This window comes from Accipiter gentilis, chromosome 14, assembly GCF_929443795.1.
Source record: "Accipiter gentilis chromosome 14, bAccGen1.1, whole genome shotgun sequence".
NCBI classification, from domain to species: Eukaryota; Metazoa; Chordata; class Aves; order Accipitriformes; family Accipitridae; genus Astur; species Astur gentilis.
In genome coordinates this window covers 3,957,208-3,983,712 of record NC_064893.1, presented here as the reverse complement: position 1 = coordinate 3,983,712, position 26,505 = coordinate 3,957,208, and the positions used below count along the sequence as shown (strand labels likewise).

Below are 26,505 nucleotides of genomic sequence, written 5' to 3'. Positions count from 1 at the left end.
ACAAAACTCATGTAATGGTAGTACTTTAAAATACACGGTTCAGATAACTCCTCTGTGTTGAATGAATTTATGACTCAAAAGACTGTAATGTTAATCACACTACATATTTAGCTGTAGCCAGTTGTCCTAATAAAAACCAATTAAGCACTCTGAGCTGTTTTTTGGACAGGGACAACAAGCAGGTGTACCAATCATGGAAAACAAATGTCTCCTTAGATGAAATCTGACAGGTGGCTGAAATTTAGGGCCACCTTCCCTCTTCTTGAAGCTCCTATTAAATAAGGGTTAATACAAGCTCTGTGGGTATCATGGGAAGGATAAGAACCTAAAGCCACTTTTCTTTACACTTAATCTATGTTCATTCTCCAAAAAATAGTGAAGTTCATAAAGTCTCCAGGAAAGATTAATGCTATTACAGTTGACTAAACTAATTCTTCATCCTTACAAAGCAAACTCTTCTCTCAGTTTTCGACGATACTGCTTCTTTGGTTTCATTGTGTTGAAATAAGCTAATTTTATAACATCAGGCCACACTGCTGGACAAGGACTCCCGCAAATTCGGCTGTACCAAAAAGAAGGGAAAAAGAGCATATGAGAGCCAAAACCACAAGTGAGCGAAGCTGTCATTTTATTCTTGCATGTACAGTGAACACAGAAATAATTTTTTTAAGTTCAGGTTCTTTTAGCTAAAAAGTCTCTCTACTGTCCAATGCTCAACACCACTAAATAATGGTGAATTGTCTACAAAAGGTATTCACCCTGCACAGACTAAACTTACTTTAAGAAGTCCACTGTTTCTTGCCTCACCCTACCCCAGGCATCCTCCACACAAATATTTTGAAAAACTTAGCCAACTATGTCTGGACAGTAGTCCAGATATTTGACTTGGAGAAACGGATAGTTCAGGCTTAGAGTACTAATTAACTTTTATGTCCTTAGCTTCCAATGCCAGTGAAGAAAGAGATACCAAATGGCTGAAAAAGCACTCTTCACCGAGAACTTGGTTGACACTGAAGACATAAGAGGGGGGAGTGTGTGTGTGGGGGTGGGTGGTGGTGGTGGAAATCTCAATAAGGCCTAAGGGCAGAAGCAAGATCTCACCACTAGAAAACCTGTGTATTTTTTACTTCACTTATGAGTTTTATGTCTCAAGCCTCATCTATCTCCACAAATGGAGTTGCCCATAGTCTTATTCCTCTCCCTCCATCCCTACCTAATTTGTCCAGCCAAGGATGGCTAAGCACAGATTGACCAACACCATACTTTTGAGCAGAACTAAAGAGGCATTTTACCATACATGCAAGTTTTCAAACTCTGATGCGGCAGTCATAAAAGGACATTTTGCAAATACATTTCCCTAGTTCACCCCTCCCATTTATTAGATTTAAATGGTTGGTGTAAGAGACCTAATGATCTAGTAGTTATGCCCTGAATGCTATGCAAACCGATCTGACTTTACGCAACTTTCAGGAAGGAAAAGAAAATAATAAATCTATCTTTTCCTATCAGAATTTACTTCAGCTCTACCTTTGAACATTAAAGTTAGAAAGGATAAATGTAGAATTGTTGACTCTAACATGATGGTGGTAAAGATGTTGATAAAAATGATATATTACATTTAAACAGCCAAAAATGCATAGCATCTGTGAAGAGGAAAAATGAGCTACAAAGAGGAGCTTCCAGCAGGAGAAGGAAATTGCAAAATTTTAGCATGCTGTACCAGAGGTACAACACAAAGAGAAAAAAACTTCAAATGACTGCACTGTGACATGCGTCAATGCCATCTAGTGCTCAAAAGCAAAAACTTCCCAACTCAGGAGTTTAGTTCTCCTCACACCGAGAATGACCACTGATATGCTTCGCACCTCCTAAAAACTTCATTTTTCCAGGCCAGCTAATAACACATTACACAGAAACATGCTACTGTTTAATCTCTTTTGAAAAACATCTCAATATATAACTTTGTAATATTTTTTATTCATTTAATTTTTAAAATAACGTTGACCATTTACTGTTCAGGTTCTATAAGTTCTGTAGGACTCACCCTCTTTTCCCCTTGTTTCTAGGAAGAGGACCTCTCCTCACTTACGAGGTCAATTATGATATCAGAATCAAGAGCAATTTTTGTTTGCTGAATAAAGGGAAAAAAAAAGATGCTCTGGTTCCACTGAGTTATATACATATCACTCTATGATTTATTGAGATAAGGAAAGAAACAGAATTTTTACATCCATAAAGTGTCTGGCAGTTTGTAAGGGAACAGAAATATTCCCACAAAAATAATAAAGCCCAGGTGCATGTGTGGAAGGCTTGAAACAAAAACTCAAGGCCAGTAGCATGCAAAGTACCTACTCCTCCCAAATCCCACTTGTCATAATTGTCCACATTTTCATTTTGATTTGCTCCAAGGAAGCTGTAACATCATCTTAAAAAATAATCGGCATTTTGACTACTCTCTCTTTACAACTTCAGTCATAGGCAACTCCAGCTGCTCTACCAAAAAAACTCTTACTACTCAACCATACATTGCTAGGACCACAGAATACTCACAGAAAACCCTTCTCCATGTCCAACCAAAAGTCACTTGCTTTACATGCCCCTCAAAACCTCTAACATCTCACTCAGTGCAATCACCAAGTACTTTAAATGCTTGCAGTGCGTCATCTCCAATTTTAATATGAACAAAAGAAACCTGACAGTTTGAGTCACATACTATATGGTAGTGCTTGCAAGTTACCTTATAAGTTCCAGTTGAGCAAGTTCTTGATTTGCTTGAAATATTGGCTTTTTTGTAAAAAGTTCACCCAGGATGCAGCTGTAAAACAGTTTTGCACAATTCCATCATTATGGCTTTCAATATAGATTGATAGAAACATTTAAGGTTTATTTTTGGCTTGGTTTTATGCTTGCTACACTTCCATGCCAAACTCTTACCCACAGCTCCAGACATCGATAGCTGGTGTGTATCTTTCTTCTCCAAGCAGAAGTTCAGGAGGCCGATACCATAATGTAATAACTTTGTTGGTATATGGTCGGCTGTTGAGGGGAGGAAAAAGAGAGGACTATCATTTTACTACTATCTCATTTCTGAAAAAGTGATACTTTGAGGACTTTACTTCTGTGGTGCTGTTTAAGAACAGTACAATCTTCCACTCTCTTTTCCTAATTTTAGTCCCGCAAAGCTGCAACTGCACAAAAGCAAACATAACCATCTGGCCAAGGCTATCAAAGGACAGATTGAAGATATAAATAATAATCACATAGCCATCTTGATGCTATGTGAATCCTGTATCTCAATTATTATTCAGAGAGCAATACTGTTTATTTATTACATTGCTAGTCATTTCAGGAGAAGGACCTGATTGGATAAACCCAGTAATTTCTGGGCAACTATTGATTATTAGAATACTAAATATAGGACCTCTACAAGCATTTTGAAAAGAAGAAGAAAAGTCACTTTCCCCTCTGTAAGTAGGAGCAAAAGAGACAAAGCTTTTTTCTTGAACCACATCCTTCAACGATTTTGATTCCGAAGCTTAGAATGCTTCCAATATCTTCCTATATTTCACAACATCTTTAATTCTCTACAGCTCTAACCCAAAGTTTTGGTCACTGGGAATAATTCTTTCGACACTCACACTAAGGCAAGGATTTCCACTATCTTAGACACACATTTTTTTGTGGACAGGCCAAGATACAGCATCAACAGTTCAGAATGGAAGGCAGAAAACAGATGTTAGGTTTTGGTTTTGTTTCAATCAGGGTGTCTTAAAAGTGATCCCAAAATTCTTTCAGTTTTAATAATTCACTCTTACCAACACTAGGTAAGTCAAAATAGAAAGCAGAGTAACATTAAGTGCAGAGTTTGAAGAACTGTAGCATGAAGTCTAACAAGCTCTTATACTAAGTGGTACAGGTATCATTTCTGCAAAATCACCTGAGTCTTTTTTTTCATTAAGAAACTCACCACTTCCTTTTTAAAATGTAGTATGTTTTTGGAAATAATCCCAGCATTTATCATATTTATCTCTGAAGCGAGCATTCCTCTATGAAATGTTTACATGGTATGCTACAGATACACCACTCATATTAGTATATGGTGCTTTTTATTTGAACAGATGTCTTCTTACACAATCTGTCATATCTCCTACTCCAAACACACTAAATCCACCAGAGTAACATTTAAAGGAGCACAACTACAACAACTGATGGGAATTTACTTAAAAATTTAATTTTTATTTCATTATGCTCCTACTAAATTCTGTACCCTTTTGAAAAGCATATAATTCTAAACAACAGTAAAACAAATGCAAAATATATTAATTTAAAGCAGCAGCTATTATACACTTGTTGGTATATATTAATTATGTCTGTTACTGCAGGCCAGAAGCTACTCAGAAGGAAAATAAATGACAAAAGAATGGTCAAAAATCTACTAATGAGATTCTAATTATCCTTCCAAGTTCAACTGGCAATTCTATTACCTAGCATAATTACATTTTAATCTTGGTTTCATTTATGTATAATGGTGTAATAATGTTGTTGTTTGATGTAGAGTAAAAATCTATTATTTGCACTATAAAGACACTGAAGTTTCAATCGTTCCAATTCTTAACGAACAATTAGTTTTTCAAGTAAAATTTAAATTAATTTAAAAACAGACATTAAAAAACCCATGGTAAACCAGAGGAAAAAAAAAAATTAGGTCAGTTTGGTGCATGGTAAAATAAGAACGTAGGATGGCATCAATCCCTTTCATTATAAGTACATCCAAACCAAAAATTAATTACCCAGCAGCTGCTTAAGATTATCTTACCCTGCTACTATACTCAACAGTTTTCATAACTGTACTTAAGCATATGTTCCTGAAATAACAGCTCCGAAGACAGTGAAACTAATGCTATCAGATCCAACAACAAGCTCAGAGCTCTGTGAGAAAACAATAAACTCATAAAGCTAACATTATGGATATTATTTCCCAAATTAGGCATGCAGAAATCAAAGTAAGCTCAGGTAGCCAACATCTCTGTATCCAACCACCCGATGTACATACTGTAATGTACATAGTGTAATGAACATTCAGCTTGAATTTTGAAAATCCAGTTCTACATGACAAACACATGACATTACAATATAAATATTGAAGTTCTTAATCATAAAAACTGTGCACCTGTTTCCTGGAGTACAAGCATAATGAAGCCAAGAACAACAGAAGCACAAGTCACAAGAAGTTTCAGAATAACTTTTATTTAAACTTGTATCTCTGTTTCCAGCAGATTCAACAGCACTGACTGCCTAAAGAATACAATGAACCTCTTCAAATGTAAGGTTAAATCTTACACGAAAGTAATGCTTTTTTAGAAGAAACTGTATAGTAATTTGTGTCAGCAAAATAATTTTGCTTTCCCTAAATAAACTTTTCCTAGGTATACCAACAGAAGGAACGTACTTTAGGTTTACAGGACCAGAAACTAATAGTAAAGACCTACATATTGATGCAACCTACTTAGGCCTGCAACTCTTCATTTCCAATCAATGCATGGCCACTCTCTACAGTTGTTTATCCAGGACACTTTGAAAAGCAATACACTTGCACAAAAAGAGTTTTGTGTTTTTATGCAGTGTAAGACAACATGCACTTCTCTCCATTTCCTAAGCAATTACTTGTATTACAGTACAATAACATCTCCTCTAAACAAAAGAGTCTTCTGGCCCTCATAATACTTAGACTTATGCAAAAAGATTAAACTTCTGAACGCTTTTTTATAGTATAATTATACCTTACCTTTCTTCAGAGTTGTACAGCCGAGCAAGTCCAAAATCTGCAAGCTTTATCTGCCCTCTGGTGGAAAAAGCAAAGAATTATTTAGTGGTTAATCCTGTTAGATCCCCTCTCCAAAAATCAGGTGAAGTCTGAGATTGAGACAGCTGCAACTCATCTTCACCAAACCACATTAATGAGGAGGCAACACCTTACAGTCTATGCATCTCTTCAGTAAACAAATACACTAACTTACTGAATAGCAAAGACAAGTAAGCAAAATTAGGTATGCTCATCAAACGGCATTTACATCACCAGATGTCAGTCAAGGTTTAGGTGTATATTGTGAAGTATTCAAATCAGTAACTCTGCAGGAAAAAACTGAGAGAAGAAACTGCTATTTTCTGACGCCTTACTGCTAGCATAAGCATTTGTACAACAAACAACTATCAGCAGTCATACTTCCTTCTACGAAGCCATCAAAGTTCTGTTCTGCTCTTGTAAAGTTCAAATACAGCCTTTAAATCAGGGTGACCAACCAGATAAGGGCTTCTATTTTTGCCAGCAGCCAACTTGTTGAATGACACAACCCCTAACCTCTTCTTGAGTGCTCCTATATATGAGGGGAAGAGTAGATGATACAGAGCTCTTGCCTGGCAGTTTCCACAGCTAAAAGGCACTGCTCAATGACCAGAAAACCCCACCATCTGTAAACTCTGGGTGATTTAAACAGAAATCCATCTGCAAGCTTCTCTAATACACGAAATGAATGTTGGAATGTTACATGGGGTTTTTGTTTTCCTGTACTTATGAGCTTTTAAAATTCCCATCACTTTCAAATACATGCAAACATCACTTTCAAATAAATTTTATTTTATCAAATCAGGGCAAGACTTGCTGATGTAAGAATAATCATTTTGTGATAATTAAATACACAGGTGATAGTTTCCATTCCATTTTTCCCCTCAGATGTGTGCTTGGAATTGCTGTAACACTTGGAGAACCCCCATAAACAAAGAAATGTTCCCCTCAAATTTACATGCTTATTACTCAGAGAGCATACTTGTGGAAGATTAATGAATTTTTGAGAAAGACATTTAAATTGCTGTCGCAGATATATAGTCCCTATGTTTGGCTTAAGGCTGTAACTGGTAATGGGATTTTAGAAACATTGGCTTAAAACTATTCAGATCAACTATCAGCTTTTTATTCTTCCAGTGGAAACGTCTAAGGATGCTCAAAAAATATCCTAGGGGAAAAAACTCTGTATCCAGGATTGGAGAGAGCATAGTACAACAGAAAGCTCCACCTCTACAATTAACGCACTCTCCTCCACTGTCAGGTTACACCTCAGCTTCTGAGCTCCCAAAGGTGCACAGAGACAGCACCACCACTGGAGATTAGCAGACAAGAAAGATAAGATGTGTGTGGGCACAGCAAGTGACGTGGAGGCACGTGTACATCTGTTTAAGAGTCTGTATCATAACCTGGCAAGACTGCAGTGGGGTCCAGAGCTGAAAATAGTCTAATGTTAGTTTGTTATATGAAAAAAAAAAGAGGAAAAATGGAAAATTTAATTTGGAGAAAGCTGGGACAAACCTAGGGCCCTACCAAAAGAGGCCCATGATCCATTTTTCCCGGTATTTCGTCTCCAACAGCAGCAGTACATTTTTAGGAGGAACATCTGAACCTGCTTGCTTTGGGGCTCATCTTCCTTGTACTTATTAACTACCATCCACAATCATTCTGTTAAGGATGCTAAAACAGGTATTCCTGTCTATTCCCTTTAGCAGGTGTTAATGATCCTATCCATGAATGCGTCTCATCTTTTTGAATCTGACACTACCCGGAAAACCTCCTGTAACAACAAATCCCAGAAGCTGACTACCTGCTCTGTAAAGATACTCTTTTTTGCTGTTATAAATCTCACTCTTACAGTTGCTCCCCGGTTTTAGTGTTGCTGGGTTTGACGAACAACAGCTCTGTACTGAAATTATCCATCATCTTCACAGAGGCTTTTCATTCGCTGCTGTTGCACACTGAACAAAAAAGCATGTTTACTAATATGATTTGTATTACAAGTGGTTAAAGAAGAAACAAATTCTTCTCCCCATTTGATTATGGCTATAACTGCAAGCCAAAGCATGTTTGAACATGTCTGATCAAATATCCTTTTAAAGCATTATCCTGACTGATGAAAATGAGAACCTCAGAACTATGTCATGAAGAACCAGCCTACCCACACTTCGTCTTGAAATGAGATGGCAAATAGAAGACACATCAAATGCTTATGTCCTAAAATTCTGGTTTAATATATTTGAACTCAGATAAATCTGCCCCATACTCTGACCTAAAAGATTCAAGTTTTAATCCTGCTGTTTTAACACAGAGAAGTTTAACAAACAATTGCAGGATCCAGTGTTAAGCAGTAACATCACCAGGTTAGTATTTTACAAATAATTTTAAAGAAACAAGGCAATCTTAAAAAAAAAAAGTTTTGCTAATGACTTAAAGCAGGTAAACTGTGAAGATTAAAAGAAATATTTAAAGATGTAGTTAACATACAATTTTTTTTTAACATACTTTAAGTAACAGGCATACCTATTATTTAGTAGAATATTTGAACATTTGATATCTCTGTGCAAAAAGTTCTTCTTATGGCAATAGGCCAAGCCCTCCATCAGCTGTCTCATAAAAGATTTAATATGATTTTCATTAAAATGAACCAAACCAGATTCCAGCAGTCCCATCAAGTCATGGTCCATATATTCAAATACCAGGTAAAATGCACCTAGGAAAAGAAAGGGAAAGGTAGGAGAAACAGAGAGAAATTGATTTAACAGCAGTCCAAAGCATTGCTGCTCCCTACTTTTGAAAGTTGGAAGTATTTTTCACACAACTATTTAAATTTTCTGCAATATTTATAGCTGTACCTCATGTCCAATAACAGCAATGAAATACAGTGCAGTAAAATGTTTTAATAAAATTGCTTTTCCATGTAAACAATTATACTAGTCAAACTTTTGTGAAAACAAATATAATGCTACCACATGGTGCTTTAATCTAGACGGACATGTACTCTCCCTACGGCTCTCAATCTCCATCCATTTTATTTAAAGAAAAATTAACTGGGTTAATATTCCCTATGTAAAGTTTGGGGAGAAATCTAGAAACAAAATATGTACAGCATTAGTTCACCCGCCACGATTCAGTGACTGATTTTTTTAAGCTTTCAGTGTGGAATTGGGTCAGAAATAAGCCTGCCTTTCTCCAACTAAAAATACCTATAAGACAAGACAAAATGAGAAAGCAGAATTAACCTACTAGCAACAACAGCTCTGCAAAGGCAGAGTTCATATTCCAAGCTGCCACATACATACATTAAGCATAATAGAATCTGGTCTTATCTCACATTAGCCTGTGTAATTCCACAAATAAAGCTATTAAAGCCAAGGCTCTGATAAAAAAGTGTTCTTGAAGAGGAAAAGTGCTGAGTGCTTCAAAAGCATCAGTAACTAATGTCCAGCACAACCACTCCCAGTACGATCTACTTTTTAGTACTTAATTCTTCCCCTTCTTCTTAACTTTGGGGCAGAGAAGACAGTACAGTCCCCGCAGAGCACTGGTGACAATGCAGAAAACACATTCAAGTGGGTCTGTCTACCTTCCATTTTCAAAAGCTCCCCCAAAGAGATTTCAAAGCCACTACTCTAAAGTACAAATAGCTTCTGCCCAACAAGAACTCATTACAGGTTCTAGTTCCAAAATAAGAAGTTTCAATTCAGAAGCTAATGAAAGTCTTGGAGGAATAATGAGAAGTCAGCTTCCCAGAATGTACACACACATAGAGCCAAATGCTAATGAACTAACTTGTTTTCTTGCACAGCAGCTGAAAAGGGAAGAAAGAGTGCTATATCCATCTGCTATTTAAAAAACAGAAAAAAGACTACTCATACAGTAAGCGTTAAACTCATAACAAAGATCAGTGTAGAGTAGCTAAACCATAGGCCATTGCATAAGACACTCAGAGTTCACTGTTTTTAACTTTAGGTCCTTTTGTCCTGCTATATGTTGTATGGAGGAAGCAAAATACTGATCGTAAAATACCCCTGTTGGTGTGTACAGAGCAGGTAGAGCAGTAGGTAAATCAAGCAGGTACAATCCGATCCCACCACTTCAAAAGGAAAGAAGAAAGTATTAAGAGCCATAAAGAACCGAAAGTCTGCTGCGTTACTATTTGCATAACTGAGTTCACCAATGCAATTCACCAGTTCAGCATAGTAAAAGCACAGAGGCTCCTAATCCTGGTCTTTTAAAACAAGATAGCTGGCAACCTAGTGTTAGGTCTACTTCACTGACGACTGCTGAAGTATGAACCATGACATATTTTAAAATGCCTTGAAACAAAACACCTGATATTAATGCTGCAGTGCCAGAATAATCTAGATACGCCCTTTAAAGGATGTCAGCTCAACAAAATTGAATACCAGATCTTGGTATCTTCTTGCTTTGGAATACAAAGGAAAATTAACTCTGTCATGCCAGCAGTCTACACTGTGTGTACATGACAACAAGAAATACTGGGAAGGGTCAGGGGGATTGCAGACCTGTTAGTGAGAACAGCTGAACAGAGTCATCTTGTTTATATGCAAAGTAGTATCCATGCCTTGAGCAATTTCCTGCTCTGCCCCTAGCTCCCGAGATTTTTCACCACTATTTATAACCAGCAATCACAATTGGTACCCTCATGAAAGAAGGAAAGCTGACAACATTGGAGACAATTCAGAAATAAAACAAAGTAGTACCCAGGAGATGATATCCGATTATTTGTACTGCCTGCAACTCTCATTAAGAAACATACTTTAAAACAGTATGAATGCTAAATGTTCCTTCCATATCACAGCAAGAGCAAATGCATGGATCCATTACACTTGTGCATTACTACCTATTTACTATCTACACATTATACAATGTTAGAATTTGTTTTAAAAAGAAAAACCATCAAAGCTGAATCTTCTTCACTGTTTATGAGAAACTATTAAAATTAGTTTACTCACCTTGGCAGTCGTCTAACCATTAAAACCTGATTTTTCAGTATTACTCAAACTACATTTGGAAGTGATTGTAGCTGCAAAAAAGGTATAAAGCAAACTGCAGTGAAACTTCTGTTAGTTTATTTCTGGACAAATCTGGTGCCTTTTTCTGACAGAGATCTACAGTTTCAGTTAACAAAACAGTTATGTTATTGCACCTGATCAATGCAAATCTCCATTGCTTTTCATCAGATTGGGGGATCTGATCCTTCATAACAGGGAAAGAAACTATAAATATCCAGGAAGAAGAAAACAGTCATGGAAGACTTCACAAGTGAACTATGCACAGGCAGAAGTCTGCTAACTACAGCATAGTCTGAGTGGAAGTTTACAGCATCCTTTAGTTCTATCAAAACAAACGCCACACAAATATCCATTTCTCAAAAAGGAAAACATAACAGAAAAAGTAATCATTCCTTCCTTTATGAGGCCAGACATTTGACAACTTGGAAGTTATGTTTTAAAACAACTCTTTGTTTCATGCTAGCTTTGTCCAGTATCCACATTTCTGGAAGCAGTGTCATAAAAAACACCTAAAGCTCTGTTACAGTAAAGCACATGCAATTCACATGAACCCAGAATTAATTATTTGACTTTAATGTTACTCATCTTACTGCTGTTAAAAACCTGCACTTCCCAGTAATTAAGTACCTGGGAGGGCTGGGAGGCAGCCTACAGTCCATTTCCACATGCTGCAACAAAGCACTATCAGGGGGGTTTATGTGTTGGCTGCCCCATTTCCTTTGCTAATACCACGCAGCTCATCTCCATTCCTTCATATACTAGGATAATAAGAAACCTTAATGTCACTGCGTGTTTGATGGAGCAGCAGCTGGAGCAGCTGAACAGTAGTAATATTGCCTGCTTCTGAATATGGGCTAAGAGCAGCTGACTCTGTTAGTGAGGTACACAATAAATAAAGGAGACTCACGTGGATGGAAACAATCCTCACCTTACTCCTTTTTTTCTGTTTGCACTCGGAAGAATTCACCTTTTTTGACCGTTTTGTCAGTTAAGATTGATGAGAGTCAGAAAGTGAGATACTGGTTTAGAATAATTCAAGGATTAACGCATAACCTCCTCCTGTTCATATATTTCAAGTCATGGAGCTCTAACAGTAACAGTTTTCTTAACCAAACACAAAATGTGCTGGGGTATAAGGCTGTAAAGCTATACATACAAAATGGGTAACTCTAACAAAACATGGCACTGATGATCTGTAATAAAGGATTTTCTGAGGGGCCAAAAAACCTAACAAAACATACTTTGCATTTTTATGACACAGGCAGGCTCTGGGGTTTTTTTGACTGTCATCAAATCACACAGATCCAACAAAGCACAACATCAAGTTACACATTTGTTCCCAAAGCAAGATACAGGTGCTTCAGCCGGTGGGGGGGGGGGGGGGGGGGGGGGGGGGAGGGAGGTGAGGCAGGCAGAGCAGCAGGGGAGAATGATCCAAAAGCCTACATAGATGACAGCTTTTAAGAAAATATTTTCCAAATGTAATTTCATAGGGAGGACGTTTGGGGTTTCTCAAAATATCTGATTAGATACAGATCTGAGGAACCAGGAGACCAGAAGTGCCTTATTATGTGCAAATTTTAATTCAACCATTGTATAAATGCATTACAGTAGTATCTTGAAATACAAAAACGCTTAAAAAAAAAAAAGAAAGGATCCCTTCCCTGCCTCATTCAGTGCATGGTATGTACAATGCTGAGCTGTTGAATAGGTTTTCAACATTTTGTTCTGTACTTACTGTTCAGAATCAGACTCCAGCAGATTTTCATTTCCCTAATAAGCCTCCTCAGCTTCTTCTATGCAATACATAAATATTTTTTTCCTCCTTGATTAATTAAAGAGAATTGGTTTATATTTACTCTTCAATTTCCTTAATATTTCTCTTCTGGTACTCATGATACACTATATTTCAAGACAGTTTTAAACAGAATTTTATCAAACAGAGCTTGAAAACTAAAGAAGAAATTGTCCTTGACGTTTCTTACATTTAAATTCCTTGAAGTCCCTTAAACTGACATTCATCTCTTCTTCCTACTCATGTTTTACAAACCCATTTTTTAATTTGTGAAACACCAAATAAAGGCATAACCACTGAATTAATCACCTTAAGACTAAAAAAATCATCACTGCTATAGTTGTTTTTCCCATTTAGATATCACAAAACTTACTGTTTAGGACAAATTTAGTCTAATAAAACCAGAACATCTCCTCCTCCTTTTTTTTTTTTACATTTTCACCCAATATTAATTTTTATTTGATGACAGTGTTATTCTCCCATTGCAAGATCAATTGCATTTTCCTCTTGAAACAAATCCAACCCAAACTCAATGTACATGGAAACATGTTGTGAAATAGGCACATCAGCCAAGGGCATACAGAAGCCCTGGGAGTAAATACTGTCCTTGTTTCATCACATACTGCAGGGAAATAAAAAAAAAAAAAAAAAAACAAACAAAAAACTTAAAGCAGAGGAAAAGTAAGCCAAACATATCAGAAATCTTTGATTAAGAATCAGGGATTTTTCTCATTTTGCCATAACATGGATCAAGTTGAAAAGCCACACGATTAGGTCTGCACTCATTCTAGACCAGAGTCCAGTACAGCACACACAAGCGGGAAGCACCACTCAAGCAGTCACACTATTCCTGATAACTTAGTTGTAGCATGAAAACTATTTGGGTAAGAAGTTTCTATTAGCTATTTCGGGAGCAGCAAAGCAAACTGTAGATCATTAGAGGTTTCTGAAATTCAGATCAGTTTGGTTTTACTCAGCTTCTCGGGAAATCCAGATAAAGCTAGCTACAATACAAGTAGAGAAGGAACCCTGTAGTGAAGTATTCTCTGATGACTACGATTGCTGTTACAGACTCCTTCCAAACTACAAGCTTTCACCCTAAGTACTCCTTGATGGCTATGAGAAAGTAACCTGCTAGTCATACAACCACGTACAACAGGCAGTGCCCTTTTGACACATCTACTACAGTACTGTCAAGATAAATACCAACTTCACGCCTAAAAAGGTTTGTTAATTTGTACTGCAAATCAATTCAAATTTTAATCTAAAGTAAACTTAGATCTTAAAATTAATTACAGAAACACACACACAATCCAAACAGGTAATCCACACACAGAAAAAAAAAAAAAACACAAAACTCCAAGCTGTGATGTTAACCAGGTCTTTTTTATTAAGAGTCTCCCATGCAAATTTTTACATCCTCCCTCAGGTTGGCAATTAAAAATACCTCTTTCAGTCAAAAGAGGAAGAGATGTCAGTCAGTACACCTACTGGTTTTACATTCACAGCAACAAAAACTAAGTAAACACTCTCTATGTGTTTAGTAAAAAGAGATCATGGAAGTCCCATAGCTAGATTGTTGAGTATTTGCAAACAGCTTCTAGCTGATAAAGAGGCAACTGAGAACTGAAGGACCATCTCAGGTGCCCAAAGAAAAAGAGAGGGAGACACCTAAGTCATGTAAGTGACGGACTCACTGAGAAAACAAACCAGAGCTGACAAAAGTTCAAAGTAAGAAGGGCTTTTTTTCTAATGATTCACTTTATAACTGAAGTGGCTCAACTAAATTAGCTTATGAGGTACATAGATTTGAATATACCTATGAAATAGCTCCTTGTTTTCAACTTCTGTTTTAAATCTTGTTTTCTTCAATTACTGTTGCACAGGGAATATCACACAAATTTCTCAGACAAAAAAAAATTGAGAAGATGAAAAGCTTCTGCAAAGTACAATCCTCCTGCTCCAAACTTTGCTCCAAAAGGACATGAACTGAAGTTCATGAACATGAACTGCAACTAATTTGAACTACTATCAAGTAAAGAAGGAAAGTTTAGTTGCCCGCAGACTTGGTTGTAAGCACCAACAGCGTCAAGGCTGCTTCTACTACTGTTGCAGACTGACACCCACAATTGCTCCTGCACTAGCTCACTAGAAGAAAACATTTTCGACAAAAATAACCAGAGTTCTGTGATTTTAGGAAAAAACGGAACAGAAACTATAGCTCATTGGTGCTATCAAGTCAAATGAGGCTTTATGTCCTGAGAGAACCAGAGGAGGTTTTAACAGTAAATTCAGCAGACTTTTTTTTTAAGTCAGATTACACAGATCACACACAGGACAGAATACAAACTATGAGTCGCATGTTCGCATCCCCAAGTTTGTGTGCTCGCCTATCTCCCTCTGAATGACAAGTAGGGGAGAAAAGCCTACATGAGAAACATAGGAAATGGATACTCCTCACCACACTCAATGTACACATTTTACCTGGCAGGATCATGCCTCAGAATCAAGTAATAATTAGTAAACAGTAATGCCGTTCTCCAACTCTATCATCAAGCATGTCTCATACATAATGAAGACTGCAAATGTAAAAACTTCAGATCTTCAGTACAGCAGACATGTATCACCTACTCAGCTGTGTATGCGCCCAGCCTATACAAAAAAATTGTTCTGTCTGATGTGCTGTATTTCCACTGATGGAAATACCCTTATAACATATGTATAACACTGCTCCAATGTGCTACGTTACTTTTTCTAATCATTGGTCTAGAAAGAATAAAACCGATCCTATCCATTAAAGCTGTTCCTATCATTAAGCTTATACCCTAAGCTGGCCAGGATTAAACACAAGATATATTTTTCTTCCACTTTTAAAAGTAGAACACAGTTGAAAATATTGAGATAAGTCAGATAATCCTGTGTCTTCCAAACTTCTGAGTATATCACTTAAAAACACATAACACAGCTCAAAGTATCAGGAAAAGTTGTACAAGCCAAGCCGTTGCTGGTCTGCAGGCCAATGTTACTATCTTAAAAAGCATCCTTAAAGCAAGTACTGTACAAAGTGTGCCCAATATTTACACAAGTGTCAGAAAACTAAATTTCCTGCATTTTAAACTACTGAGATACAACAAACACCACCCCACTGCCCCTAACCCTTCAGTAAATAAGTAGATGAGTAATAGGTCAGGATATGGTAGGTGTCCTTAGACACAAAATTAACCTTACTCATGTTAACTAGAGGAACATGTGTTGACAGAAATGTTCTCATTCCCTACTTTTACAAATGGGATATCAGCAGGGTTTTTAACTATATTTCAACTATATTTCAAAGCTAAGATAGGCATGTAACACATTAAGCATAAGCATGTTCATCAGAGGGCAAGACACTTTGTCTCTACTGTAAGCTGTGCCTAAGACATCACTACCATTTTTATAACAGTTCCTTCTTAAGCCAAGCAGTCTACTTTTGTGTTTGCAACAGTTTACCACGAAAATGACCAAACTTCCTCCCACTTGCATTGGTAGACTACACTTTGGACACAGTGTCTCAGCTATAAATCCCCATCTTACAATGAACTACTCATTAGAGACTAATACAGAATGCAGTGCCTGAAAAAAAACTAACTTCCATCTTTTCACAGACAAATCTTAATAGCACAGTCTCATTAGCATGCTAATGCTTTCAAGAGACTATCTGAAACTAATTTTATTCTAGCATCTCCAGAGAAGCCCTTTCCCTTGCAAATTTTCTAAAATGTAATGGTTTTAATAAGCTGTTAAGTAAGAATAAGAAATAAATTGAAAGCAATATCAAAAGCACAAATACAGACTTGGACAAAAAAAAACGAAACCAAAAACATTTGAAATTAATGAGACACACAGTTTGAAGCACACCAAAAAAATTTAAAATTCAATCCTAGACATGGCACCAAACAGAAAGGGAGAAAATTAATTAATGAGTCATTAAGTGTCAAGTCAAGGCTCAGTGTGGTCTCATTAGCCAAGTGGGTTAGATCTAATTAAAACTCAGTACAAGATTCACATGAAAAGCCTAAACTGGCTGTTGCACACTGTCACGGTTCAGAGTGGGTACTGACCACTGAACCTGCACATATCTAGAGTATTTTGCTAGATGCGTCCTACTTTTAAACACAACAAAAAAGCCTCTCAGTGCTTGTATACCCTTTAAGGTATTATACTTTCTGAAGATGCTATGAAAAAAACCCAAACTAATTCCTGCTTAATTTTGACAGCCATCTTCTGACTTATCACAACATCACCTGGTGTTTCTGCTGGCTATGCAGTACATATGGTGTTTTCAACCCATGCTGGTGCTGGGCATGCTGTATGGCAACTTGGGGAGGGAAGAAGAACAGGTACCACATTCCAAACACCCTCCTCAGCCAAACCATGTATCGAATTGCCCCCGGGATGTTAAAATACCCCAAAATGACAGGTTTCTAATACTTGGACCTTAAAGGAAATGGCCTCCAAAGACAAAATGGCAACTCTGATATCAAAAGTACCAAGCAACAACACTGCATGATTTCCACTGTGTTTGCTTGATTCTCAAGGCTAAGGAGGTTGTAGTAACTGAAACAAGCCAGGCTTAGCACTGAAGGAACCAAAAGAGTAAAGCTCTGCATGCCTTCTATTTGGGGAAAAACACACACACACACACACCCCCCCCATCTTGCTTTTCATTTTTTTTCATTTATCCTTCTTCTAACCTTCAAGACATACATGCCCAATTAAGAAAAAAATAACTGAAGCACAATTCAAATATAACCAAGGCCTACAATGAAAAACATCTCTTCAGCATTGAGCCTACAATACTCCAAATGATATAATACTACAAGGAAAATAAAAAGCCTAAAAAAGCTCACAATTAAGAACTTCCCATTGTTGCTGGCCTCCCCAACCCCTGAGTGTCAAGGAGTCAAACATCTGCTCCTCTCCAGCAAAACTGGAATCAACAATTTTTTTTTTATCCTACAGAATATTTGCAGAACTGTTTCTATAAGCAAAAGGCATAGCTGAGTTAAAGGACTTCTGTTAGTAATTAAAACAAAATTAAAACCCTTTGTCAAGCATCATGATTTGCAAACGTATTTTTAAATGAAGCTTAACTTCAAGTCCAATGTAGCAGATTACCGTAATAAGAACAAGACCAGAAAGAGCTACCCCTGTGTTTGTATACATACCTTTGTCCTTCTTGAAGTCCAAAGCATCTTCCTTATCTGTCACTATTTCCTTCATGTTGATAATGCTTTGGTGATTAAGCTGTCGAAGAATCTTAATCTCCCGAATAGCTGTAATTGGAAACCCTTCCTTTTCATTATCCAGACGTACTTTCTTTAGTGCTACCATTTCCCCTAAGAGAAAATTTAAATAAAAACCATTAACATTAGCAACCGTACTATGGGATTTAATATTGAGTTTGCTCGTTTGTTTTTAAAACCCTTCCCATTTGTTACTATTTCTGAATGGATTAAACAGTTAACAATTTGTTGCTTGTACCGAACACTATGCTAAATGGAAACAGAATTAACCATTGTTAGGAAACAATCACATGGAGAAGCAAAACTATAAATGAGAATTTTCAGCTACCCTGTAAGGCCTGTCTTATTCCTTCTGCATACCTCACTCACCTGTGTCCTGATATTCCACACCAGGTCTATCAATAAACCCCCATACAAGAGTGATTATCAACAGCAGCTTTAGAGACAGAGGTCTATATCTGCTCTGGATTTCTTTTTACTACATCACCACAGGTCAGAATGGATATACTTAACCAGAAATACTACACAGTTCAAGATACGAGGCAGATGACTAAAGAGTTCTCAAATTCATCACTATACTTTCTACAAGCAGAAGTGTCACCACCATGTTTACAGTGAGGAGAAATTTTCTTTATTATTTTACTGCAGGCTGGGCTGGATGAAGCTGGATTCTGCAAAATGGCAGGAGCATGATCTACTCATGATGGAGGATATCTACAGACTGTATGCCAGCTCAACCATTTTGTTCTTGGAAGTTTATTGCTGTGTCTGGGAAGTTTATTGACAGCACAGATATCTTTTTTAGCTCTAAAAAGTACTTACCCTACACCAGTGTATATGATACATACACAATAGATCACATTCCAGTATGACACAACATCTACTTGCTTTGAAAGGTTATGTCAAAGGCCATAATGCCACTCTTCACACAGGATGAGCTAATGGGAGATTTACTGTAACTGTATGGACCCATTCAATACAGACAGCAACAACTTCTACTGGAGGTTAAGAAATGACTGCCACACACAAATAACCTGAAGCTTGCCAAAGAGGCAACATGGTTATGATAGGATTAAAAAGTTAAATGTACGAAGAACAGAATCCCAGAAGAGCAGGAAGAAGCTCCTAATGATGATTTGCAATGGTTCCCAAGGTAGAGTTAAAATCTGTGATAGTTCACCTTAAAAACTGAAGTTTGCAAACTGTGACAAGCACAGGTGAAGAATGAAGAAGGAATTATAATTACACTGCTCATTCTTCTAGAGATCAGAAGGAAGGAACTGAGGCTGGTGTATGTTGCTATGTGATTCAGTTACTGCTGAAGTAGAAAGTTATCCAGCATTCGAAGCATGCACAAATAACCCAGAAGGGCAAACAGTCACAGAAAGAACTACTAATTGAACATAAAACAATGAAGCAACATACAGCACATATGAAGAATTTATTTTAATGCATTATTTATTTAGAAGTACTGACAACATTCTTATGTATCGTAGTGGTGACTGCTTGCTCTTTAGAGCAATAGTTTAACACGAAATTTAAAAATTAAGTCACTGTTGTAAAGTCAAGTTATACTGCAAGAAAAATACCCAATATGCAACACAGATTCTCTTCCTACTATCAGCTAGTGACTATTGGGAGTATGATGAAGAAAAATGGCTAAATCTCATGCATAGCTTCCTCACCCTTACACCCCTTTACAAACTTCATTATTCTTTGTCAACCTGTCTAGGGTGCCATTTTGCTTCCCCAGAGTATTTACCATCTCTTCTTCACTAGCTCAATTGCATGTAGAACATCAAAATTCAAGAAATATGAATTAGACATTAAGACTACTCAGCTTGCTTTCAGCCACAACTTTACAGATAAATGATTTTCCAAGGCAGCAAAAGAGAATTTCTGGTTTAGACAAATGCTAGATTTAAAACTAAACAAACAAAGCAACAACTGAAAACCTTCCCAACATTAGAGGGCAGAATACCACAAAGTTTACTCAATATCAAAAACAAACCCAAAATACCCTGTTCATTTCAGAACTGCAGGACTACATTTACTTTTTTGAACTTACCTGTGTCTTTATCTCTGGCTTTGTAAACTTGCCCATAAGTGCCTTCACCAATAATACCAATGATATCAAATTTATCCACACAGCGCTTTCCCCAGTCTATTTCTTTTTCTTTCGTTTCACCATGTCGTGGTCCACATATTCTAGAAAACAACAAGCATTCCTAAGAACACAGCTAATATATCTAAGTATTGTCTTAACTCTGAAAAAACCCTCAGTACTAAATATTTCTGAGACATTATTAGATAACTGGCTTACTACCATTAAGTGCGACCAAACAAACCATGCAGTTTGATTCAAGCCTCATTAATATTAAAAAAGTCATTAAAAAGCAGAGTTCTTTTGAGAAGAATATATTTTAAAGAAACTATTATCGCTTCTACTTGCTTGATAAGCTTTTTAAAAAAGTCTAATAAGCATACTTTGGTCTTCTCTTGCTGTGTAACTGAACTGCTGGTTTCTTTTCTTCAGGACTTTTGGATAAGTCAGCTCCTCCAGGCAACTCAGGTGGAAGTGGCAAATCTGCAAGCAGATGGCGAAGTTTCTTCTCTGCTTCTTTAACTGACTTCACTGAAAGATTCTCGCGCAAACTATTAAAAAAGACATAATTTTGCTAATAAGTTGAACACAGTAGAATGTTAACATACATAATGGAAAACCTATTGGAATTATTTTTTTAAAAAATACATTTCTAGGCTGTCAATGCATCAACATTTGAAGTCTCTGCTCTTAGAACTTGCAGGACTTTGATTTATGCCTTACAAATGGCTCACAAATAGCTTTCTGCAAGATGCACAGCTAACTACCAAAATTCTAAAGAACCTATGCAATCAGATCTTTCTGGTGAAAGCTGAAGTTAGATGATACAGCAAGCCTTACCAGGCCAGACTTCTGCCACACAAACTTCTTCTCAAGCTTATGGTCTAGACTATTAAGAATATTCAGAGTTCAGGTGCTGTCAGACATCAGAAGTATAGTAGTAAAATCTGTACTCTTACTGACTTCTCATATAAAAGAGAAGATTATACTGATCCAGTTCTCTATAAAGTCAGTCTCCAGAGATGAGCTTCATGGTTACAATAACACTGTAAGGCATTACAACACAGTCCACACCACCTCATTTACAGATTCCAATCTCATACATCTGGCTGAAACACGCCAGATTCAACATGTTTCTAGTGATCAGCATGCAAATCAAGTGGAAAAAAAATATCAGATAAAATGTTTTTCTTCCATGGGTTACTGATATCTGACCATTTTTTAATCATCAACCATAATTAGGTAACAGATACTGACAATCAATCTCTGTCTTTAGAAAAATCCCCCAAACACATACAGCAATGTATTCCTTTAACAATTACTATATGCAATAACTCTAGAGGTGCTCTCCCCATTCTAATGGGGAAATTCTGAAAACATCATACTCGCTGCAGGATTTTTTACCTTTTTTTTTTTTTTTTTTTTAAACACATGATTGCATTTTACCAGAACTTCCTTTAGTTTAGATAGATTTGTGCAGCTACTGCATATCCAGCAATTTTAAAGCCATGACCATCTCTAAACTTTATATAATTACATAACTGTTTCTCCGCACAGGACTCTCATATAGTATTCTCTCTTTAAATTTCAAACTTTGTCACTGCATCAAGAAAACTTTCTGTCATGCTTTGAGGGGGCATTTCCCAAGACAGGTGCATTTGCCAAATCACGCTATTTTACTGTCAGCCTCCTTCTCTGGGAACCTTTTCTGGAGGGTTTTCTACAACTTCTTACTTATCTAGTTTCATAGATAAAGCAGGAACTTCTGTAAATGGAAAGATCTTGGTATCTTCCACCATGGAGAATGCATATGTTCTTTCTTATATTAATTGCAATTAGCAATCTTTATATATTTAAATAAAGCATTGCAGTGTTTTGCATATGTCTTTGCTTCCCAATGAAAACAGAACACTTGAATATCTTCTACCACTTCTCAAGCTGCCACTGTCTGAATTTAAAGCAGCACCTCAAGGAAGCATATACTACCCTCATCACAAATGTTAACGGTTAACATGCTATAAAGAATAAAGCACCTTTGGACAGTGCATGTAATTACCACAGTAAAGAAAAATCAACAATTTTGAAGTTCATATAATTGTATTTCCTCTCACAATTTTGCCCTCAAACTTTCAATATTATATGAGAGGTTCTGAAACAGATTTTAAAAAGTGGTATATGAAAATGGAGGCAGTCAAAAGCAGCCTTTTTTTTCATGTCTGTTAAATCACACATCATTGACCACCAGAACAGTTTTCCCTCTCAGCTAACCTACAGTCATTTTGCAACACTACTGTTCCTTTAGGTAGGTTTTTTTGTGGGTTTATCAGATTCTTACTGAACTTCACAACCGACACGACATTAGGAACCAGCCAGTTCTGCATAGCATCAAGCATTCTTTGTTGGCACAATTTCCCCACAGTAACTCTGAGCTCAAGGTAAATATCTCTGTCCTCCTCTGCCCTAAAAAACAATGATCATTTTTCTTTGATGACTTAAGCTTTATCATGACTTTTAATCACAACCATCCTGATCTGAAGTTTATACCATCCTATAGGCAAAACTAAGCAAAGCTTAAATAACATTCTATTACTTGTCATTAATCTTTGTAATGCAGCTGTTTGCAAGCATTAAGCTTTTTTTTTTAAAATGAGAATGAGCCCAGTGCTGATGGAACCAAGCTTAATTGTAGCTTAACTCCTCTGTGCAGTTTAGCTATACTTAAAACAGGTATTACATTAAAAAAAATACTGAGAAGCAATTAGCCAGCTTCAAGATGAAATCTCATTTCATATTATCGCAATCAACACTGCAATGCCAGTCATATATTTTAACTAGTTAGCCTAGTTTTTAGTTAAAACAGTAAATCTTGCTCTCAGATAACAGTGTCAGAAATCCCATTTACCTAGAGAGGATGGCTTTGTCATAAATTTAAATGCAACTGTACATTCCCACACAGATGTGATTCTGAACAACTGGAATGACATTTGCTAGAGTGCTGAAGGGCAAGAAACAAGATTTCTCTTTTACTACTTAAAAAAAAAGTATCTGTCTAATACCTGGTTAGGTTGTATTTATTGCCAAGGCCTCCTGTGCATCCTAATGTTTAACGTAGCATTAAATTACTAGCAAACATGAGAGAAACATTTACACCTCTAGTTATAACTACTTTTAGTAATCAAAAAAATACTACACACTTCTCAAAGAACAAGAGAAGACAGGCTAGTTTCACAGACATGGAATACAAATAAAGTACCTCATAAGGTTTTGAATTTTACTTTTACAGTTTGATTTTTTACAGAGGTCTATCACACTTAAATTAGTTATTACTCCAATGCTACGAAATTTTTTTTACTTGTTGTGACAAGTTGATTTCTTGTATACATGCGAGAGGCATGTAACACCATGAGTAAAAACAAAAGCAATTTTTCTCAGCTTCATCACCAAACCAGAAGAAAAACAGTAAATTACAGCTCAACAGCATAATTTTCCAATACAAATCACAGCACATATTCCCTGTTAGGACTATGAAGAGACAATGTAGTCTAAACTCAGATGACACTTGGAATACAGACATGAATTTCTTCACCACAGACTAATTTTTATGCTTCAAAAGTGAACACAAATGACAAGCTGCGAACCTCACTTCCATTATATACACTTAAAATAATACTGATCTCTGAGATAATTATACTAAAATAACAGAGCTATAAAACCAATTGCTTTCCAAAGGGAAGAGAATCTTTACCTCAAACCCCAGCTAATTAAAGAATTTTCACATAATGCTACTGAATTCAACTTTTCCCCAGAAGTATGCACATGTTCGCACCGAACTTGAAATCTCGCATCCTTGAATGCATCCTTGCATTAGTCCCAAAGCTATTACATACCGGCAATTTTAAATCAGCTCTTTAGTATACTTTTTATTGAAAGATTCCTCCTAGGCTAAATCCTTCTCTTTTCAAGAACCAGTTACATTATTTTTATTTTAAGATCAAATTCTTTCAGTTCAATAATAATTACCATGTTAAACAACTGAAGAGCAAGAACAAACTACCTAATGCATCAGCCTGATCTGGCAAATATGTTTATATTTATTTTCCAAAGGAAACAATCATGATAACAATAAAAAAAGTACAGACTATAACAACAACATTAATAAAAAGGAACAGACAACACCAAAAAGCAAATCTATGTCACAACTCACCTATCAGTTTCTTTATCTTCAGGCAGCGTGGGAGGCAAAGGCAAGGGTGGCAGTGTGGAGGTTGGTAGTGCAACAATTCGATCCTTTTCCTTGGTTACTACACTTGGTGTACTCGGTTTGCTTTTCTCTTTTACAGTGACCGGTGGCTGTTTTACAACAGTTAATTTATTCTCTTTTACTACTGCAGGTTTCTGTTTAGTAATTTTGTCTGCAATTAAATTATTTTCCCCTTTTGTTTCAGGAAGTGAGACCTTTGCTTTTGCCTTGTCATTCTTCAAATTTGCACTGCTTGTAGGAGAAGGTGTATGCTCAGTTTTTATTTTCTTCAGGTCCTTTACGTTGTTCACTTGAGGTGCACTTACAGCAGTGTCAGCGTTTCCCTTAGTAGGTGTTGAAGTATTGGAAGCTTTTGCACTGGCTTTGGCTGCCTCAGCAGCTCTTGCTTTTTTGTTTTTGTTCAGCTCAGCAGCCAGGCTACTCTTCAGAGTCAATGTACTAGGAGAAATACTTGAATGACGACTTCTGGATCTAGACAATCTGTGTCTGCTACGAGACCTTGAGTGCCTTGATGAATATGGACTTCTGCTTCGAGATTTTGCTGATCTCCTGTTTCAAAAAAGTAAAGATTTACCCAGTTAAAATTTAGTCTAGCTGCTTTCCCAGTATATCTGCTTTTTTTGACAAACTACTTTCTTTAAACCAACCATTATCACCATGCTTATAAACAGAAGTCTATGAAATAGTGAAGATCATGCATAGAAAAAAAAAAAATCTATAATCAATCAAGATCCTACACCTAAACAGTTTGTTAGAAAAATGTTAAAGCTCTTAGATGTAATTTCTCCCATTAAAAAACTGCAAAATACAAGTATACCTATAGGATAGATGTTTCTTTTTCCTCACTACTTATCAGAGATGTTCTTCTCCTTTAAAGAAAATCTGATCCTATGCAACTTGTACAAACACCTTTAGTACATGCAGTATTTGAGAAAAAAATCAGCTGGCTACATAACTAGAACTCAACAAAATTAAATTAATGTTACAACATAACAAGAAAAATCTAAATACAACACTGAAGCAGTAATTGTATCAACCTCTTAAGTTTTACTTTCACAACTGTCATTAAAATAAGTTAGTTAAAACAAAAAATACTGACTACTAAAGACTGCATGTAACCAACTGAAAGACAGCAATAAATCTTACCTTTCCTTTCTTGAAATTTAACTGTATACTTTTCCCCCCAAAAAAGAAAGTACCCAATACTTGCCATAGCTACTAATAAGCAAACATAATCCATAAGTATGCCTGTGCTATGCGTGCATCAGAATACAGAGACTAACAGAAAAAAAATTTAAATCTAAGCCATCTACAAAATCATAGCAGAAAAACAACCTAGAATGAGGGGGCAGGGGGGGGATCTCAACAGTTAGAAAAGCAAACTTTAACTGTGCAGAAATACCATTTAATATGAATTATTTCTCATTCAATTTTTCAAAGGGATATCCTAATTTGCCTAGTAGCAGTTTTGATTCAGTCCTTCATTAAAAAGCAAAAAGGAAAAAATTTAATTGAGGTGAAGGGCATGGAACAAGTACGGTAGCCTAATCCACTGCTATCACACTGAAACATTATGAAATAAATGAAATTAAATGTGGGGGGTTTAATCCATTTTACCATACTAAGAATAGCAAGAGTATTCACCAGATTTACAACTATTTTCTTGATTAAAGTTTGGTGGAAATCTACTTTGCTTGAGTATATCACTTGAAGGGGAAGAAAAAGTATGATCAAGATAAAAAAAAAGTATTCATCAGCTGGACAAAGAAAAAGCATCAAGGAATAGCAAAAATAAGACTTCTTGGAGATACAAGAATTTCAGAGTTCGAAGAATAGCACCAGTGTATGGAAACTGCCAAAACAAAACAAACAAAAAAGCCAACTACAGTCATTCTGGTCAGGATTATCCACCCCTATGTCAAAACTAATTTTAGTAACAAATTAATTCAGTTTGAATTATCAAACACAAGAAATTACATTTCAATGCTTCAACTGAATAAATATTTAATATAGTACAATAATGTTTCTATTTTGTGTGCAATATTTAGTAATTTCCAAATGTATACTTTTTTCTTCCATTACAAAAAGAATTCTTTTCAGTCATCTTTCTAAAGCAACATAAAAAGTCATTGAGATGAATCAAAATTATGTAGGAGTGACTGAAAACAATGTGTAGGTATGC

At 36.3% G+C, this 26,505-nt stretch overlaps 1 protein-coding gene across 7 annotated transcripts in view; it reads right to left on the bottom strand.

Annotated features, from left to right (window-relative positions):
• Positions 1 to 26,505, bottom strand: part of CDK13 (cyclin dependent kinase 13) — a 45,757-nt gene that overhangs the window by 9,144 nt on the left and 10,108 nt on the right. For 6 of the 7 annotated variants that reach the window (XM_049816953.1, XM_049816956.1, XM_049816957.1 and 3 more), the window contains exons 2-10: positions 24,267 to 24,872; positions 20,446 to 20,613; positions 20,027 to 20,166; positions 17,881 to 18,051; positions 8,363 to 8,552; positions 5,786 to 5,842; positions 2,935 to 3,036; positions 2,738 to 2,815; positions 446 to 562 (exon numbers count right to left, since the gene is read on the bottom strand). In XM_049816953.1, coding sequence (XP_049672910.1) covers positions 446 to 562; positions 2,738 to 2,815; positions 2,935 to 3,036; positions 5,786 to 5,842; positions 8,363 to 8,552; positions 17,881 to 18,051; positions 20,027 to 20,166; positions 20,446 to 20,613; positions 24,267 to 24,872 — 1,629 coding nt within the window. The remainder of the gene's footprint in view (positions 1 to 445; positions 563 to 2,737; positions 2,816 to 2,934; positions 3,037 to 5,785; positions 5,843 to 8,362; positions 8,553 to 17,880; positions 18,052 to 20,026; positions 20,167 to 20,445; positions 20,614 to 24,266; positions 24,873 to 26,505) is intronic. The other variant, XM_049816955.1, reaches the window with a different exon arrangement.